The 19060-nt window shown below is 42.8% G+C and overlaps 1 protein-coding gene across 5 annotated transcripts in view; it reads left to right on the plus strand.

Moving 5' to 3' along the window:
• The window catches only part of nlrc5 (NLR family, CARD domain containing 5), a 191041-nt gene that overhangs the window by 51924 nt on the left and 120057 nt on the right, over positions 1 to 19060 (plus strand). For 2 of the 5 annotated variants that reach the window (XM_078544136.1, XM_078544140.1), the window contains 6 exons: positions 2922 to 3005; positions 4473 to 4556; positions 4649 to 4732; positions 9496 to 9585; positions 12412 to 12474; positions 12570 to 12641. In XM_078544136.1, coding sequence (XP_078400262.1) covers positions 2922 to 3005; positions 4473 to 4556; positions 4649 to 4732; positions 9496 to 9585; positions 12412 to 12474; positions 12570 to 12641 — 477 coding nt within the window. The remainder of the gene's footprint in view (positions 1 to 2921; positions 3006 to 4472; positions 4557 to 4648; positions 4733 to 9495; positions 9586 to 12411; positions 12475 to 12569; positions 12642 to 19060) is intronic. The other 3 variants (XM_078544137.1, XM_078544138.1, XM_078544141.1) reach the window with 3 other exon arrangements.

Here is a 19060-nt window from a genome sequence, read left to right on the forward strand (position 1 = left end):
CAAGGGATATCAAAACAGAAACATTGAACTTTTGTCTGCATTTGTCTGTAATTCTTCTCACTGCTTGCTTAATGCTTGCATTATTAGGAGAGCAGAGTTGGTCAGAATATTGATAGAGTTAATGGGGATAAATTCAAGTTTTGTGAGGGTACAACATTATCTTCAATGGTAAAGATAATTGAGCAGGGTTTGTAACAAGTGGCTGATCAACTACCGCCTGTTTCATAGCCCACAAGCTTGAATTTTTCCTGCAAAATAATTTTTTTACACAACTTAAGGATGGTGACCCACTCTAGTATAATTTGGGTGTGCTAAATTGGCAACATTGGACACAGAGCATGGTTGCAACAGGGCAACAAGGGGAATAGAATAGGATTTATGCCATCATAGAGTGGAGTAGACTACACACCTGTTACTGCTCAGAATGAGATGCACCATAATGAGTAAAACTCACTCCAACTGAGAACGCTTGTCAGCTCTGAGCATTGAATTCAGTGAAGACTCATTGAATATCAGCACGCAATCCACAATGAAGATTCAACTCTCTTATTGGAGACAGTGGAGGGAAATTGAGAATCTACCTTAATCAAAATAAGCTGTTTGTCATTCATCCTTTCCCCCTCTCTCTGGTGACAATTTGTATTATTGTTTTCTGCTGTGTATTTAAAGTTCTTGAAAATTTCCTTTGTTGGTTTGTCTCCCTGTTGTCCCGTCTGTTCCTTTTCACATATCCTTTCCCCATCACACCCCCACCCCCTCCCCATCTCCTTGTCATTACTGGCAGCCTCATTCCATCACACAGAGATTCCCTATTTCCACTCCAGCCACATAGTTTCTGGGTCACTCCAGTGAAAATTTTGAGAGCCTTTGCTTTCATCCCTGCTAAATTCTGACACAAGGATAGAGACAAAAGGATGATAGGAACAATGGAACATTTAGTGTATGTGCCTTTGATAGTGCCTTTCGAAGTCTCCAACTGGATATGAAGGAAGGGTCAGTCTGTCTGTTCCACAGTAGGGAAATTCAAGAGGAAGGGACAGGAGCTGATGGAAGGGCTGGGAGAATGGAGAGTAATGTGTGAGCAGAGGAGCAGAAATGAAAATATAAAATGCGGAATGCATAACTTAAATTCACAGCAGCCTGTCTTCACACTATCGCACATGTGACTTCTTTTGCCTCATTTGCATAAGTAAGCAAAGTTTAAACCTGGAGTAGAGTAGCATTTTGTTTCTACCCCAAACATAAAGTGTTGCCTTGGACAGAGTACAAAGGAGAAAACCAAGCAGAGGATTAGACAGCCTGCCTGACTTTCTGTTAATGGAAGGAGAATTGGGCAGCCTGACTATGGGTTTGTACCCCTCCCAGCCGCAGGCGCCCCCACTGCCCCTCCCTGCCGCAGCACTCTGTTTAGCTTTCAGGCAGAGGTGAAGTTGAAATCGTATCCCAATTTCTTAAAATTCCTGGATAAATAAGCCACTAAAATAATCCAGTTCAATTATTATTTTCTTTTAAATAAAATACTGCAGATGCTGGAAATCTGAAATAAAAGCAGAGAATGCTGGAAACACTCAGCAGATTAAACAGCATCATCAGAACTGGGTGATGTTAGAGATTTAACAGTTTACAAGCAAGAACAGAACCAGGGAAAAGGAGAAACAGCAGCTCAGCATTTGATTATGCACTTTACAGCCTTCTGTCCTCTACTTTGAGTTCAACAACTTCAGATCACAACCACTGCTCATGTTTTCTCGGACAGTAGATGCTGGTAATGATTCTGCTGTAACACTCCTGATGTTGCACTCCAGAAAGCTGGTTGGTGAAGTATAGAACTGGAGCCAACCCTAACACACTTTGATAAGCATTTATTTCTGGAGTTACACATTACAAGCATACACCCCCTAACCCAATGACCTCATGTCTATGGGGGCATGAATAAATCCCTAGTTACTACCCAGCACCTGCCTACAATTAAACACAAGTAATATGGGGACTGTGGCATAGTGGCAATGTTACTGGACTAATAACCCAAAAAACTCAGGCTATTGCTATGGGTTCAAATCCCACCACGGCAGCTGGGTAGGATGAAGGCAAGACCTCTAGGCATTCCTTTTGCATCTCCCATTGACCTACTAAAAGTTGGATTGATGGTGGCCTGAGGCCAGGTGCCTGCTGGATCCTCTCAAACTCTTGGAGATGACATGCGAAATTCAACTGCAGGGTAGCCTCCGCCAGTCCTATTCCAGTGATGTTCCTTAACTCCAATGCCAGTAAAATACCCTCGATCAGTGCCTTCTTTCCCATTTCTCATATCAGCTATCCTTGGGCTTCTCTGAATCAAACTGGTAAATTAATAGCAATTGGTGGCAAGTAGCAAGTGATGTTATGCTATGTGGCCTGTTCTCATTAGGAACTGGATTGAAGTGAACTGATTTCATTTAACTTCGGACCATGATCTATGAAAAAGAAGATGCAAACTTTGGACTGAAGGGACACTGAACCATCTCTAACCATTTGTTAAACCATTCCTTAAACGTGGAAGGGCTGTTGAAAAAGAATATGTTTACAATTCGCAGGTAGCTACTCTAGCCTTATAACAGGCTCATGGAATCTTTGATTAAAAGATTCCTTACTACGTGATACAAATCCCTTTTTTAAGTGTATCTCACAAAATTTGGAGCAGGAATAATGGTGGACTGTATCATTTTCCCTGGGCTGCACCCATGTACCAACAGAGAGAACCTGTGTGCAACATGTTTGTGATTAATCTGGCCCAGATGATATGGGTCTGATGGTGAAATGCATGTTTATTCATGTCTGAACTCCAAAGGTTAACACTGACTGACAAAGAATGTTTTATTTTTGTTTCACTTATAAAATAGTACCAAAGAAATATGTTTTATTTCTCCCTTTTCCAATTGTAGTTTCAAAAGCAGAAAATACGAGGACAAATTTGCTGGAACATTATCTGAAATCATTCCTAAAGTCAACAGCCTAAAGAAACTTATGTAAGAAACTTATTAATTCTGTATTGTAATAGTTGTAGCGTCTAATGTAATATAATTGGAATTGCATCAGTTATATAAGGAAGGACACCAACAAAGAAATAAGTTCCAGTCCTGTAATAAAAATGTGACCCTAGGTGAATATCACCTTATGCAAGAGATACTTTGGATATTCATCTGGTTACTATTTGTTGCTACATATTGTATTTAAACCCAAGAATGAAGTTAATAAAACCTACCTCTGGTGTTAAAGGTACATGGGACTAAAGCTCCTCTAATTACCCAGTGATGCTGAGCTATCCTTGGGTGTGCTGAGTTAGCTGAATCCTGTATGGATAGTATAATTGTACAATCACTCTGAGATCGAAAGGAGCGAATCGACCAGTATTTCCATTCCACCCCATTATCCAGTAACCACTAATGGAAAGTGTACATTTTTGGACAATGGATGAGGAGAGGTTGAGGCTTGGCTGTGATGTCAGGTGTTGCCCCCCCCACCACATTTGTCCCCCCCTCCAACCCAATGACCTTTTGAGAGCTCTAAGTTCCTCCAACTCTGACCTCTTGACCATCCCACACTTTCTTCACCCACCATTGGTTTTTTTTTTATTGTAAAAATATACTTTATTCATAAAAAATCTTCAATCACATTCAAAACCATTTCAAAAACAACATTACAAGGGTACAATCCAGGTTAAACTTTTACAAAATGTATCACCAGGTGCATCAGTACAAACAATATTACAATCATTTACAGCCTTTCATTTTGATCTGTACAGCCCGAGGGGCTCTAAACAGTTCCCAGTCTCTCGGTGCGCTGTGGTAGAAAGGTCTTAGACAGCGACCCTTCCCCATTGCGCCTTTGCGGCAGCTGCCCCAAGCTTTAGTGCGTCCCTCAGCACGTAGTCCTGGACTTTGGATTGTGCCAGTCCGCAACAATCGGTCGGGGACAACTCTTTGTGCTGGAAGACCAACAAGTTTCGGGCAGACCAAAGCGCGTCTTTCACCGAGTTGATGATCCTCCAGCTGCAGTCGATGTTTGTCTCGGTGTGTGTCCCTGGGAACAGCCCGTAGAGCACAGAGTCCTGTGTCACAGAACTGCTCGGGATGCTTCACCCACCATTGGTTGCCATCCCTGCAGCTGTCTATACCCTAAGCTCTGGAATTCTCTCCCTAAACCTCCCTGCTGGTCTACCTCTCCCTCCACCTTTAAGATGCCCCTTAAAATGTACCCGGCTGACAAAGCTGTTAGTCACCTGTTCTAATATCTCCTTCCTGGCTCAGTGTTCGTTTTTGTCAGGTACTACACCTGTGGACTATTTTGGGATGTTTCACTACATTAAAGGTACTATATAAATGCAAATTGTTCTTTCTGTTTACTGTGCACTACAATAGTATTAATCATTTTCCTTCTAAATTGGTATTGCTTTAATTTGGAGATATTAATGGAAACCAAACTTTTGATTCCAGCCTTACATCCTGCAGTATTGGCATGAAGGGTGCTATCCACTTGTCTTCTGCACTGAAAATCTGTCACCATCTGGAAGAAATAAAGCAAGTATCACAAATGATTCTAACAAGTTGTGTGATTCTGTTGAACTCATGCCTGACATTTCTTACCATTTTGTGCTTCAATCTCTTTCCAGCTTACAAGATAATGAACTGGGGGATGCTGGGATTGCAGTATTTGTTGATGCGCTTCCTCAAATGGGAAGCCTGAGAAAAATTGAGTAAGTAGAATTCTTTTACGAGCATACGAATTAGGAGCAGGAGTAGGCCATTCGGATCCTCAAGCCTGCTCCACCACTCAATAATATCATGGCCAATCTGATTATAACCACCTGCCTACTACCAATAACCTTTCACCCTTTGTTTATCAAGAATCTATCTACCTCTGCCTTAAAATATTCAAAGACTCTGCTCTCACCGCCTTTTGAGGAAGGGAGTTCTAAAGACTCACTAAAGACCTCTGTGAGAAAAAATTTCTCCTCATCTCTTTCTTTAAATGGGTGACCGCTTATTTTTTATTAGTGACCCCTAGTTCTAGATTCTCCCACAAGAGGAAACATCCCCTCCACATTCACCCTGTCAAGACCCCTCAGGATCTTAAAGGTTTCAATCAAGTCGCCTTATACTCTTCAAAACAGTGGATACAAGCCTAACCTGTCCAGCCTTTCCTCATATGACAACCTGCTCATTCCTGGTATTAGTATAGTAAACATTCTCTGAACTACTTCTAAAGCACCAACATCCTTCCTTAAATAAGGAGACTAATACTGTGCACAATATGATCTCACAAGGTACACCTAGAAACCTGGGTGGAAAGAAGGAAAACCCACTAGGGACCCAGTCTCTGATCTCCACCACCATTTACACGTGGTGGGTGGGGGAAGAGCAGGCAGTGGTGGCCCTGGTGGCAGCTACGGAGGTTGGTAGGGATAATGAGGCTCCAATATCTCACCATTTCTGCCAAAATCCTGCCTGGTTTCAGGCGGCATTGCAGAGGGAGATCCTGTCCACTCCACACTGTTATTTGCTGGCTCTATGATAGTTTTGATGTATCTGCTGCAGATTTTTATGAATTGAAGTACCTTGCAAAGATAATGTTGCAATCATTAATGTTTCAGGACAGATTTCAACACACAGCAAGTACATTGAGCGTTCTGGTTAAAATGCAGGTCCACATTGTGTGTTATGAAACACGAGGACATTTTCAAATAGGCGTTCTTTTGATTCAAGACCCGCACCAATTTACTACTGACATTACTTTAAGACTCTGTTGAATCTACTTAAAATTATTAGGCAAACACATAGCACAAAATAATGTTTGTAGGAGTTTGCACCAAAGGAATTTGCACCAAAGGGATGCCAGCAGGAACATTTCCCCTATACTGGCCAATAGAATGATTGCCAGGTTTAATCATCCAACATCAAACTTTGATTCAGAATGGTTTTATTCATTTGATCCCTTTAATAAGATTAATACCTGTTAATGCTCCTAAGTATTATTTATTCTAATCAGAAACAACCTGTACCCATAAATTAAATTCTTGACATTGATTATCCTAGGCATCCATTATTGCCTGACTAGGTGGCATGAATGAGATTCTAGTCATAGAATTACTCTCGGGTACTGATGGTTCCCTATATGTACTCCTGACACCGTTCTTATTGATTATTTATTTGTAATTACTCCATTCTTCTTCTTTGGAGCCTTTCATGTCTTTTCTTATTTTATCAGTGCACCTTTGGCCTCTGCTCCTGTGAATTTCTTTCTCAGTTTTAGAATTCTAGGAGGGTATCCTCTTCCCGCACTGTGTTGTAAGGAAGACTTGACACAGTTTTTCTGGCATTCTTCCCCAAAATCTCACAACTGTGAGCATTCTTACGACCTGCAGACTTTCTATTCCCTTCTTGCCTTCAACCTAATCATTACTTCCTGGTTTATCCCATCTCTTACTCTTTCCAGCATGGCAGGTGCCAGCACAATGGCTTTTCTTTGTACAAAAGAAAACAGACCATTTTGAACTCCTCGTTAACTCTTTTGCTTTGTGATCACCCTTCTGTTGTCACCATCCTCGAGGCAAATGTGGTTTCCCTGTCTCTCTGGGCTGAATTTTAAAGTAAGTGTGTGGGTTTGCGAGCAGGTGTTTGTGGGTGTGGGGTGGTTGCTGAAACTGGAGTAATTGACGATGGAAACCGGCTCCAAGCAAAGTGCGTCAGGCTGTGTGTGAGCTCCCACCCCACCCAGGAGAGGCAGATTGGCACTTTTAATATGTTACTTGCTCAATTACATGATTATTAACATAGCTTTTGCAATTTAACTGAGTCCATGGGTTTCCTGAGCTCCTTGGAACTCACCAGTGAAAGTAAGATGAGAAAACAGTATCAATTGAGGGGGCTGAAGACAAGACAAGGAAATATACTGTTATAAACTGAAACCTCACAGCTGCTTTCTTGTCTGCTTTCAGTGCTTGTGCTGAGAGGTAACATTGACCGTTTTGGAGGTTTATATGTCTGGTCAGCACTTCGGAGCTCAGATCTATTGGATCAGCATAGGCATTGTTTAAGCTGTGCTACTTTGGATCCCAGATGAGGATCAAGATAACCAGCAGGGGCAGAAACAGCTTCTGCACAAGCACCAACAAGCATCAGCTTGCTCCTCGCAGACCTACAGTTCTGCAGGGGGGAGGTGATTAGCAGAGAGGTGCATCTTGCCGGGAATGCGAAATAGGCTCCACAGACAGAGGGTAAGCCACCTCAACATGTCAGAACACCAGAGTCTCAGGAGGCTCAGGGTGTCATGTGCAGTGGCAGCAGATATTTACAGCCTGTTGGAACAAGGCCTGCTACCAAGCAGACCTGGTGGCCACACCTTATCAGTGACTGTCAAAGGCACCACTCTTTACCCCTGCGGGTCCTTCCAGGACTCGACTGGAAACATTTGCAGGATCACACAGCCAGAGGTCCACAAATACATAAGACAGGTGACTGATGGTTTGTTTTGGGGGTAACCATCAAGTGGAGGGCTGGTGAGGATGGAGCCCATGTTTGAGGAAATAAGGACTGTGAAGAGTTAAAGACCACAGAATCACCCTTGCAACAGGAAGTCTATTTAATTATGCTCAAAGGGTTGAGTGAAGGGGACTTTGTTTAAAAGGACACTGGAGGATTCAGTTGGTGAAGCAAGGTGAAGGGATCCTGTTAGAGCTGGGAGGCCAGCAATTATGTCAACTTTGTCTGCGGTTACACTGTGCTTCCCTCAGGTGTAGGGTAACATCGACTGCACACATGGTAACTCAGGCATCCATAGATCACCAAGAGTGTTTACCAATCATTAGAGTTTCCACTCCATCAATGTGCAGCTGGTGTGCAACCACAGAAAGATCTTTATGCAGATGTATGCAAGATTCCTTGCCAGCTGCCATGGTGCTTTTATCCTGCGGCAGACCACCCTATATTCGGCCCTGGAAACAGATTTACAGGCAGGCTGCTTGGAGACAAAGGGTACCAGCTTAAAACATGGCTGATAACAGCTGTGAAGATCCCAACCAATGAGGCCCAGGAGTGCCAAAATGAATGCCAACCAAATGTGTCACTGTGCCAGCTATTGGCATTCTGAAACTGCTCTTCAGTTACCTGGACAGATCTGAAGCTGCCCTTCAGTATGTACTGGAGTGGATATGGAGTGATATGCAAGCAAGCTGGAGAACACAGAATCTCTTCAGAATATTCCGAGGGCAAGGAGAATGAGGACCAGTTTGTGGCTATACCTCATGAGGGGACAGTGACTTCACATGTAAACAAAGTGTTACGCATAAGCTATCAGTTACAGTAATGTAATTACAATTTATGACTATGACCTTCAAAGTGATACTACTTAGTTCTCGTTTCAGTTTTATTTTGCCCTATTATACAATGCCTGCATTTTTGTAACTAAGTAAACCTATAGCAGGTAGATGAGCAACAGAGGAATGTGTTCTACTCACTGTGGTGTCTTGGAATTTGTTTGATCAGCTTTGGGGATTGTTGGGGGTTCAGAGAGAAGATCCTTAGAGTTATTTTTGTGTTGTGTGTGTGGCCGTGTTATGATCCCCACAGAGAATGATAACTTTTAAAAAGAAATATGAACTTCCTAGTGACCTATGCAAAGAATTGCATGACAAGATTTCATGTTTTAAGATTTCTAGTGTAACGAACCAATTAAAATCAACATTGACTGAACATTATTTAGTGGGCAGCTAATACACTAAACTACAGAAAAGGTACCCCCTTAACTTCTTAACACAACCGAACCCTATGTCGCATTTATACATTATACCGCACTCTCTGTAGACATGTACTCTTGAGTTTAAAGTCCAACTCCTCCCGGCTCTAACAGGATCCTTTCACCCTGCTTCACCAACTGAATCCTCCAGTGTCTTTTTAAACAAAGTCCCCTTCACTCAACCCTTTGAGCATAATTAAATAGACTTCTTGTTGCAAGGGTGATTCTGTGGTCTTTAACTCTTCACAGTCCTTATTTCCTCAAACATGGGCTCCATCCTCACCAGCCCTCCACTTGATGGTTACCCCCAAAACAATCCTTTTCTTCTGCCTGGCATAGCAGCACCTGTTGTGGGTCTTCTTCACCAACCCTGGTTTTGACTGCCTCTCAGAGCCTGCGAGTCTGCAAACAGCAGCAAGAAAAGCCTTCTCCTTCTTTGTGACCAGGTGTTAAAACTCACATCTGACTTTCAATAGGGTTTGACCTGGGCCCCTTGTCCCCCTGGCAACCCAATCACATGGGCCTATCATCAGGCAGAGTTCAGTACAACTTCACATCATCCTTCATTCCAGGACATTCTGTTTTACCTTAAATTAAGAGACAGTTTAAAACATAACCGTCTATTAAAGTCTGGTGGTCATAACAGCTGGTCCTTACTTATACCTTTGTAAGTTTGTAAGAAATAAGAATTCTGTAAATATAACTTAAATTCCTTCTTTTCTCCAGATTGGGTGGCAATAACATCACTGTAGATGGTATTCTTAATATAGCAAATGCTATAAGCACCTGTCCGAATATCCTGCATATCCAGGTCAGGTAAGAGAGATCTTTGGAGAAGATTTATACATTTGCTCATTCTCTGATATGATTTAATACAGAGTAGATCCTGTATTGTGGACTACGTCATCCTTCTGGGTGCAGATACTGAGAATCACATATAGGTATGCAACCCCGTAAATAAGGTGGGGGGAGGTTTGGGGTATTGTTGCTGGGCAGTAAGCCCTGAGGTTATTCCTATTCAGGAGGATGAGGAAACTTCAGGTAATGAGGCGGGAGGAATGGGCAGGACTTTGAATTAGGTGATGGCTGTGGGCAGCAGCGAGTAACTGGAGAGGTTGAGTCGAACCCTAAGGATTGTCTCCTGTAACTGGGAGTAATTGAACTCTTTTAAAGCTTGTTTGTAAGAAATCTTTCCAACTCCATATCTCCTCATCTTGTTTTGTCTTTGACCCTCTGAGCTGACCCTGAGTACAATTTCTGGAATGTAGTGGGATGATTTTTGCTGATGAATGTATCATACAATGGTAATAATAACCAGATTTGCACCAATCTGGTTGTCTTCAACTTATATTGATGCTGATACAGGGTTTCTTGTGTTATAGTTTATGTTTACAGGGTAAATTCACTGTTCTGGCAGTGGGAGGAAGTGGGAAGGATCTGTGCTGAAAGGAAGTGTGGGTTGGGGAATTGGTGCCACAATGTTGTGGATCCATCTCTGAAACATGCTTCCTTCAAGCACAGCCCCGACAAGGTAATGTGGGAATGTGGTATTGGTCAATTTACCAAGGACTAGAGAGGAAAAAAATTACATGTTTGTTATAATCAGGTGCAAATTTGTATCTCATTTAAAGCTCCTTTATGGCTGTTGCTAAATGCACAGCTCAGTGTGGAACAGAGCCTAGGAAGTTCCAGCTACAGATTAACTAGAATATTCCAATGGCCTCCTGATTGATCGCCCAGCTTTCACCCTCCACAAACTTCAGCTCATCCAAAAGTCTGCTGCCTAAACCCTGACTTGCACCAAGTCCTGTTCACCCATTACCCCTGTGCTCAGTGACTGACATTGGCTCCCAGACTGTCAACTCTTCCAATTAACATATGCCAGCTAGGGCAGTAGTAAGGAAGTTACAGTTTGTCTCTCCTGCCCTCAGGTTAAGGAGAAAAGAAAAATCACCCCATTCCTAACCGCCCGCAGTGCCTCCTGCTGGAAGGTTTGTGGGTGGGGAGTGAGCTGAAGACAGAATTAAGTTTGGCTGTGATGCCCCCTCCACTCTCTTTTTAAACGCCCTGCCAACACTCGTTTTCTAGATTTACACATGATAATAGTCACTTGGATGAGGTAAAAGGCAACTGGTGCCCATGGAACTCTACCGTCGGGTGGGAAAAATATTTATTGAAAGCAAAAATATCCTCCTTGGCCCTGAAATCCTACAGTGAGATTCTGCTGGGTAAATGTCATTTAGTGGAGGTGTTTAAACAGGTCAAATATCTCTGCTAAAATAAAGGTTGCAGGTTGCAGGCAAACACACATGGGCCAGGATGTTTAGGATGACGGGGTTTCCCATCCTGCCATCCAAAGAATCGGCGGGAAACAGATCCCCATCGACACTGCCTGCCCCGCAGCCATTTCACACTCCAATGAGCATTAATTGGCTGCAGGCAAGACTTCCGCCCCTCATCTTATTGGCTGGCTGCTCTCTAGTCCCTGCAGCCCCGGCAGCTGCAGTAGACGGGACTGGGGCCCAAGTCCTGGGATTCCAGGAAGAGATACGTTTTGGGGGTCATGGGGCAGGGAGGGTAGAGGAGGCCAGGGTGGGGGGGATTGGACAGTGGAGGATTTGGGTGCCAGGGGAGAGGCTGAGGAGGGCTGGGGGTTGGTGAGAGTGAGGTCCAGCGGTTACCGGGCCTTAAAGGTGGGCACCTGAAGTTTAAAAGGGGGTTTCTGATGGAGACACCCCTTCCCCGCTTCCCGCCCAAGGCCTAAACCCAATTACTTTTGGGCATCTTCCATACCCAGAAACTCCTCCCGCCAGCCTAAAATTTGAGGCTGGGTGGGAAATGGCCCTTAGGTGGTCAATAATTGGCTACTTGAGGGCCTCAAGTGGGGCAAGGATGGGTGGCCCAACTGAGGCCTTGCTCACCCCAGCATAAAATCACAGAGATTGGGGCAGGAACCCAGCTGGAAACCCATGTGTGCTATTTCACGCTCACCCCCACCTACAAACCTGCCGACGGGGGAGCATGAAATTCAGGCCATGGTCTATTTGGAAAGTGGTTTTCTGATTAAACTGTTGATCAGTGCAACTCTGTAGTCTGTGTATTGTAGACTTGGGCTCAAAACTAGTTCTGACAAATGCAGAAGCATGGAAGAGAGACTGAGCTAGGCTCTGTCTTGTAGAGGCAAGCTCATCCAAGTGGTTCTCCTCAGACAGGACTCTTATTGAGGTCTGCTTCCATCTTCTGGATGGATCTTTGATGGGTCCAGGGAAAGGTTTAAGAGACTGATTTGACTGGCACTGAAAGTGGGAATGCTGAATCAGAACCACAGGCCCTGGAACCCTGGCTTAAGGAGACGGTGCAGCAGCAAGAAATCGCATCAGGGAAACAAGGTGAAAATATCTATTGTGTATAAGCAACTAATCCCTTTAGATTCAAATGGCTGCTACAGGATCTATGAATTAATTCTCCCACTATCTGGGTGCATGATCGTATTAGTTTATATCAGCTTTGGTCTGTTGTCATATCACAGGAATTTCAACTACATAGTCCTGGTCATTCTTATTCATTGAGACACTACTATGGAGACACTGGTGTAAAGATGGCAAAGAATCTTAACTAATATATAAATTGAATTTCTTCCAGTGATTGTGGGAACATTGCAACAGTTCAATTTTTCACAGGCTCAACAATCACCCCAATTAACAGGTATTTCAGTTTAAATTAGAAGTTTAAAGTATAAGTGCATTGATTCTGATGGCAGTTGTGTTCCAGAATTCGCTCATTTTACTTTCACCACACAGGTCCTCTGGGTCCTTATCACCTTTGATGGAATGTGAAGGTAATCACGAGGCACTACTCAGGAAACTCAGGTAATGGATGATTGCACCCTGACAACTCACTTTGCTCAGTACACACCTTGTCCAGCATCAATTCAACCATTCCAGACTGACTGTACTATAGTGCTCGGAGAACGTTCTAGACTGACTGCAGGAGACTGGGGTGTGAGGGCAGGTGGGAGGTACCATTCTAAGGCAATTGCACTGCAATGGTGGAGATAGGGAGAGAACATGCAGCATTCTAGTCTGACTCAAGTGTAATGTTGGAGGTTGTCCTAAACCACATCTTTTTTAAATTTTGCATGGCAGTTTACTGCTGGCAAGTGGATCAGTTTTCATTTAAGGCACTCATTAACATCAGATAGTTAAGTGAAGAGTGCCCCGTACTCTGTGTTATCAAAGTGCCTCAGCCCCTTCCACTGCCTCTGATCAGGGCTGAAAAATGTATTCAGACAGGCCTGCCAAAATGTGCCCGCAGTATAGAACCAGGTACAAGCCAGATGTCGGCTGAAGTTGATCAGATTGTAATAAAAGACTGAACCAGTACCACCCCTGTCAGAGTGGCTTTTCCAAATTCTGGCACAAAAGGAGGCTCCTTGCATGTCACAGACACACATCAGAAAATTATGATGCCAAATTTCCTCTATCCATACTCGTGGTGTGCAAGCCATGTGTGCGAACTCGGAAGATGTTACCCTATTGCATTTGTCCCTCACACCGGTCAGGCCTATCCAGCAGCACAGAACAGTCAGCTATTGTTGAACTCGGAGTGTGCAGTATCACCTATGTGACAGATGGAGTTTACATAGACCCAAAAAAGCTATCCTGTGTGTGCAAGATCTTGTAAGCTGCTTAATGATATTTACCCATTTTTCAATACAAGATTTCAGTTTCAGTTTCAGGTTGAGTACTGCCATGTCACTCCCAGGAGCTGTTAATATTGCCAAAGTCAAATCCTTGAATGTTTCATGAAATCTGCTCAGCTATGTTCTGACCCTCCACGCCACTTGCTCGATCACTCCTTTAGTACCCTTATTGATCACTTGCTCTTCAAACTGCCATTGTTTGACGGTGGATCAACTGGCTGCTGTTGGAAATCACTGGCAATGGAGCAAGTGTGTTCTTTCAACAAGAGCAGATGTGGTGTCAGCATTGAATTGGCGCAAAGTCAAGTGCCAGAGGGATTTTTAGATCCATTTTAAATTTGGGTGTATCAGTCTAAAAAAACATTTTTGACACAACCCTTTTGGGTTAAATCATTTCTCTGTGTGTATCTATTCCACCCTCTTCTCTCAAATTTATTTTGTGGACCTTAATGCCTTGAATTTCTGAGGTGTCGCTGATGGTGCTGAGCCTCGCCAACAACAACTGCAGCCTGGAAACCCGGGTTCACACACCTGACTAAGCTGAAAGTTGCCTAGATATGACCTGTCCACAAAAAGCAGGCCGAATCCAAACCGACTAATCATCAGTCTGTGCTCAATCATCAGCGAAAAGATGGAAAGGGCAACAACAATGCTATCAAGAGACACTTACCCTGCAGTAACCTGTTTACTGATGTTCTGTTTGGATTCCACTAGACCACTCAGCTCCTGACCTCATTACAGACTTGGTTCAAATGTGTACAAAAGAGCTGAACTCAAGAGATGAGGTGGGAGTGACTGCCCTTGACATCAAGGCAGCATTTAACCAAATGTGGCATCAAGGAGCCCGAGCAAATCTGAAGTCAATGGAAATTGGGGGGAAATTCTTCACTGGTTGGAGTCATACCTAGCATATAGGAAGATGGTTGTGGTTATTGGAGGCCAATCATCTCAATCCTAGGACATCACTGCAGGAGTTCCTCAGGGTAGTGTCCGAAACCCAGCCTTCTTCAGCTGCTTCATTAGTAACCTTCCCTCCATGGTAAGGTCAGAAATGGGGATGTTTGCTCATGATTGCACAGTGTTCGATTCTATTTGCAGCTCCTCAGATAATGAAGCAAGCCCTGAACATCATTCAGGCTTGGGCTGTTACATGACAAAGTAACATTCACAACACACAAGTTTCAGGTGATGACCATCTCCAACAAGAGAGAGAGTCTGACCACCTTCCCTTGTTGTTCAATGGCATTCCCATTGCTGAATCTCCCATTATCAACATCCTGGTGGGGGACGCTCTCTAAGGACCATAAATTGAACTGACTAGCCACATAAATACAATGGCTACAACAGCAGGTGAGAAGCTGGGAATTCTGCAGTGAGTGATTCACCTTCTCACTCCCCAAAGCTACTTGCACACCGTGCCTGCAAACGTACGATCTACAAGATGCATTGCAGCAACTTGCCAAGGCTTCTTCGACAATACCTTTCAAACCAATGTCCTCTGACACCTAGAAGAACAAGGGCAGCAAACGCTTGGGAACACCACCTGCAAGTTTCCCTCCAAGTCACACACCATCCTTGACTTGGAACTAACGCACTGTTCCTTCACCATTGCGAACATACAAAATAGGAGCAGAAGTAGGCCATTCAGCCCCTTGAGCCTGCTCCGCCATTCAATAAGATCATGGCTGATCTGTTTGTGTTTCGAGTTCCACATTCCTACCTACCCCCAATAACCTTTGATTCACTTGCCTAACAAGAATCTATCTACCTCTGCCTTAGAAATATTCAGTGACCCCACTTCCACCGCCTTCTGAGGCAGAGAGTTCCAAAGACGCACAATCCTCAGAGAGAAAAAATTTCTCCTCATCTCTGTCCTATAAGGGCAACCCCTAATTTTAAAATAGTGCCCCTTAGTCCTGGACTTACCCACAAGAGGAACATCCTTTCCATGTTCACCTTGTCAAAGGAAGGTTGCCTGCAAAATTGATACTGAAGTTGTTTCTTTATTCGCCAAGCATTGATTTTTTTTTTGTAACTACTTTTTATTTTCTGCATTAGTTTATGTTCCTGTGGACAGTGCCGCTCTTGCATATTAAAGATTTTGTTTTATACAATACAGTATTTGCCATGGTAATAGTGATTGCACCTTGCTGTTGTCAAACTGCTGAGGATGGCAGCTCTTTTGTACAGGTTTCTGTCACATTCCACAATTTAGATCAGGAGATCAATTTCATCATAGCTCACTGAATGTAGCTACCCTGTGACTGAGTTGACTGCATAGCTACATGAAGGAACAGAGGCTTTATTTGCAAGGGGAATAGTGTTCTGTGAAAAGGAGGCCTCCACTTGTCGGGGCCAAAAATATTTACTGGATGTTAGATTTTCCCAATATGGAACTCATTTAGTGTACAGGCCATTGAACCCAGCACCTATCTACTGACGAGCATGGTACACTGCTATACTTCGGAGCACTCCTCACAGCAGCAAGTCAGCTTAAACAGCCATCAAGTGTTATATTCCTGATGGCCAGTTGGTGAAATGAGAAACCAAAGCCAGTCTTTACTTGGAATATAATAATTCACAGAGTGAAACATCACAGATATACATCTCCTGACTCAACTCTTGTGTCAATAAGTGTCTCTTTATATGTGCTGAAGTGACCATTTGGTGTATGCCCTCCACCTGTATGTGCTTAACCTCAATTGATACAATTAACATCAAGCTCCAGCATCTCATTGTTGGTTAGCACCATTCCAACAATACAACTGTGTCTAAACTTTCTAAAATAAATATTTATTGGCTGTAAAACGCTTTAGGATGCCCATCAACCTCTGCAAAGCTCCATGTTGGGTTTTTCTTTCACCTAAGTTTAATTTTGCATCTTTTCTCCTAGCCCTCTCATGCTGCCTTGACAAAGGTTGATTAATACTTAAAATCCATTTTGAACCTTTACAAAGATTGAAGCAATATTTATCCCTCCATGAAGCCACTTTCCATTAAGTGGGTGCATCCCTTCAGCTGGTAGCCCTATTTTTAACCTGCAGTTGTGTCCTCCAGTTGGGCTGGTGTTATGGATTGTGATTATGGAATTTAGATAGTGAGTTTTGAATGGTGTGTACAGCATTTTCCTTTAACCAGTGAATGTTTCTTTTTCTATCTGTTATTTATTCAAATTTCACTTTTTTTGTAAATATGTTTGTAGAGTTTGGTGTTTTGTGTTTGAAAAAAGAACTTGTGTTTTAGTGTGCCTTTCACAACCTTAGGAATCAACTCAATTTTCAGCCATATTAAGTGTAGTTACTGTTGTAATGTAGGGAAGCGTGCTGGTCAATTTGCACACATCACGGTCCCAAAATCAGCAATCAGATAAAAGACCGAATAATGTGTTTTGGGTGGTGGTGGTTGAGAGAGGAATGTTGATCAGGACTATTGACGAGGACTCCTTTGCTCTTCTTTGTGTAGTGCCTTGGGATTTTTCACATTTGTCTGAGAGGCCGGATCAGGCCTCATTTTAACATCTGAGCCGAAAGAGTAAACCTCCAATAGTGCAGCACTCCCTCAGTAGTGCACTGGTGTGTCAACTGTGAATGCTGCTTCAAGTGACGCTACACAGATTATGTTGATTCTCCAGCACAGACAGCAAGCCACTATCTGTACAGCCTGTTCATCAATTATATCAATGAGGAAAGCCACCGGTATTAAGTGGTAGCAGCCCTTGGTACTGGCTGCCCCCAGGGAATCAGCATAAGCCTGCAATGAGTTGGCAGAAGTAGTGCTACATTAACAAATTTCTGCCCCTCTGTTTCTTAAATCCCTGGATATAAGCTTGACCTCATGACCTAATTAAGAACCATGGCTGACACCTAAACCTGGGTGTATTTTGTAGTTGTGATTGTTGAAAATCTCTTAAATTTGTTGGGGAAACTGGAATAGTTTGAAGATGGTGTCACTTTCTTTACAAGGCATTTTCTTTAATAGTGTCCACCATTCAAAGAGCATAAATCATGGGAAATACATTGGAGACATACTCCTTCATTCGTATCTAAATCATATGTCCACCCAAAGATGGGCAAGTGTAATAAAAAAAATTAGAGAGGGGATTGCAGGAGAAGAAGGGAATTTTCTGGGGTCATTCGCCCCAGGATTGCCAAAATATGGGGAAAGCGGAAGAATCTAGCCTATTGGAGTAGAGTTTCAGCTTGCCAACCTGGTATTACACTGACCTGGTAAATTGCTGGCCATGATAGAACTCACCCAATTCTAATTCCGTTTTATTTCAGTGGAGATGAGAAATAGGCAGTTTCTATTGTGAACAGCTGATTGGCGCTGCTATGATGCGGCAGATGTTGTGTGCCAGGCAGATCAAGTCCACGAGGCAACCTTGATTGCGCTATCACAACGGTTTTGCGATTTGAATTTATTTCGAGATGCGTGCCCTGAATTCAGAATAAATCCACCAAGATTTGTAAAGATGTTTTAAAAATTAAAATATTTATTAACAAAAGAGAAGATTTCAAGCACATACATAGAACCACAAATTACTACTATAATAACTCCTAAAATCCCTAATTAACCTGAGTCCCAGTTACACCCCCTTGAAGGCAATGGTCCAAAAATAATTTTTTTAGATTTTAAACAGATCCAGCAAATTAACACAATAACCTGAACAGTGGAATTCAAAAATGGCTTTCTCCAGCTTCAGTTTCTGTATACAGCAGGTTCATGCACAAATACTGGGGGTTTCATGGAGGCAATTTCACACTTACTTCTGTTAGCTCTTACAATGCCTTCCCTGACACAGCCTTATTCTCGTTTATATATGTTTCTCTCTTAATATGTAAATTCTATTGTTTCATAAGTCTTTGAAACTGTATCTCCTGCGTAACATAAAAACTTTCATGTTGTCACTATATATTGTCAGTTGAGAAAAATAAATACCTTCCTTAATTTGCTTGTCTGGCTATTTGTAAACAGACTGAGACCCCTTTGAAATCCAAATCCCCCTTCATTCATCCAAAAGTGCAAATTCCCTTCACACCTTACATGCTAAGACCCCAACCATGTTTATCATTAGCATATTAAAATCACTTCTGCACCTTACTACTTTTGACAACTACAACTTGCAGTCTGCTTAGCTACAAAATGTAATCACACCCAGACACAACAACACAACCTCCCATAAACCTACTTTACAATAAACCAGATAAGTATTATGAAAATTATTATACTCTCATGACAGTGTCCAGATGGCAAGCTGAAAATCTACCCCTGTTATCTTTTACCTGATGTGTCCTGTTCAAGTACACAGCTGGACATGGATCCACACAGCAGCAGAGGGAGTTAGCTTTTGTTCCTTAACTCAATGTTTATGTGCAACTTCTATTGGGTATGACATTTGCTTTTGGTGAACTCTGCAACCTGTTTACTGTAAACAGCTGAAGCTGCTTCCCCTGAATGCAAAAATTTGTGAGTGATTCCATCAGCAAGTCCCATTAATTGTGTCTGCCATCTCAGTTAGATACGGCACCTGTATGAATGGAATGATGTACCTATTATGTGTTCACTTTTCCATGGCTTATTTATACTGAA

Source organism: Cetorhinus maximus, chromosome 6 (assembly GCF_964194155.1).
Source record: "Cetorhinus maximus chromosome 6, sCetMax3.hap1.1, whole genome shotgun sequence".
NCBI classification, from domain to species: Eukaryota; Metazoa; Chordata; class Chondrichthyes; order Lamniformes; family Cetorhinidae; genus Cetorhinus; species Cetorhinus maximus.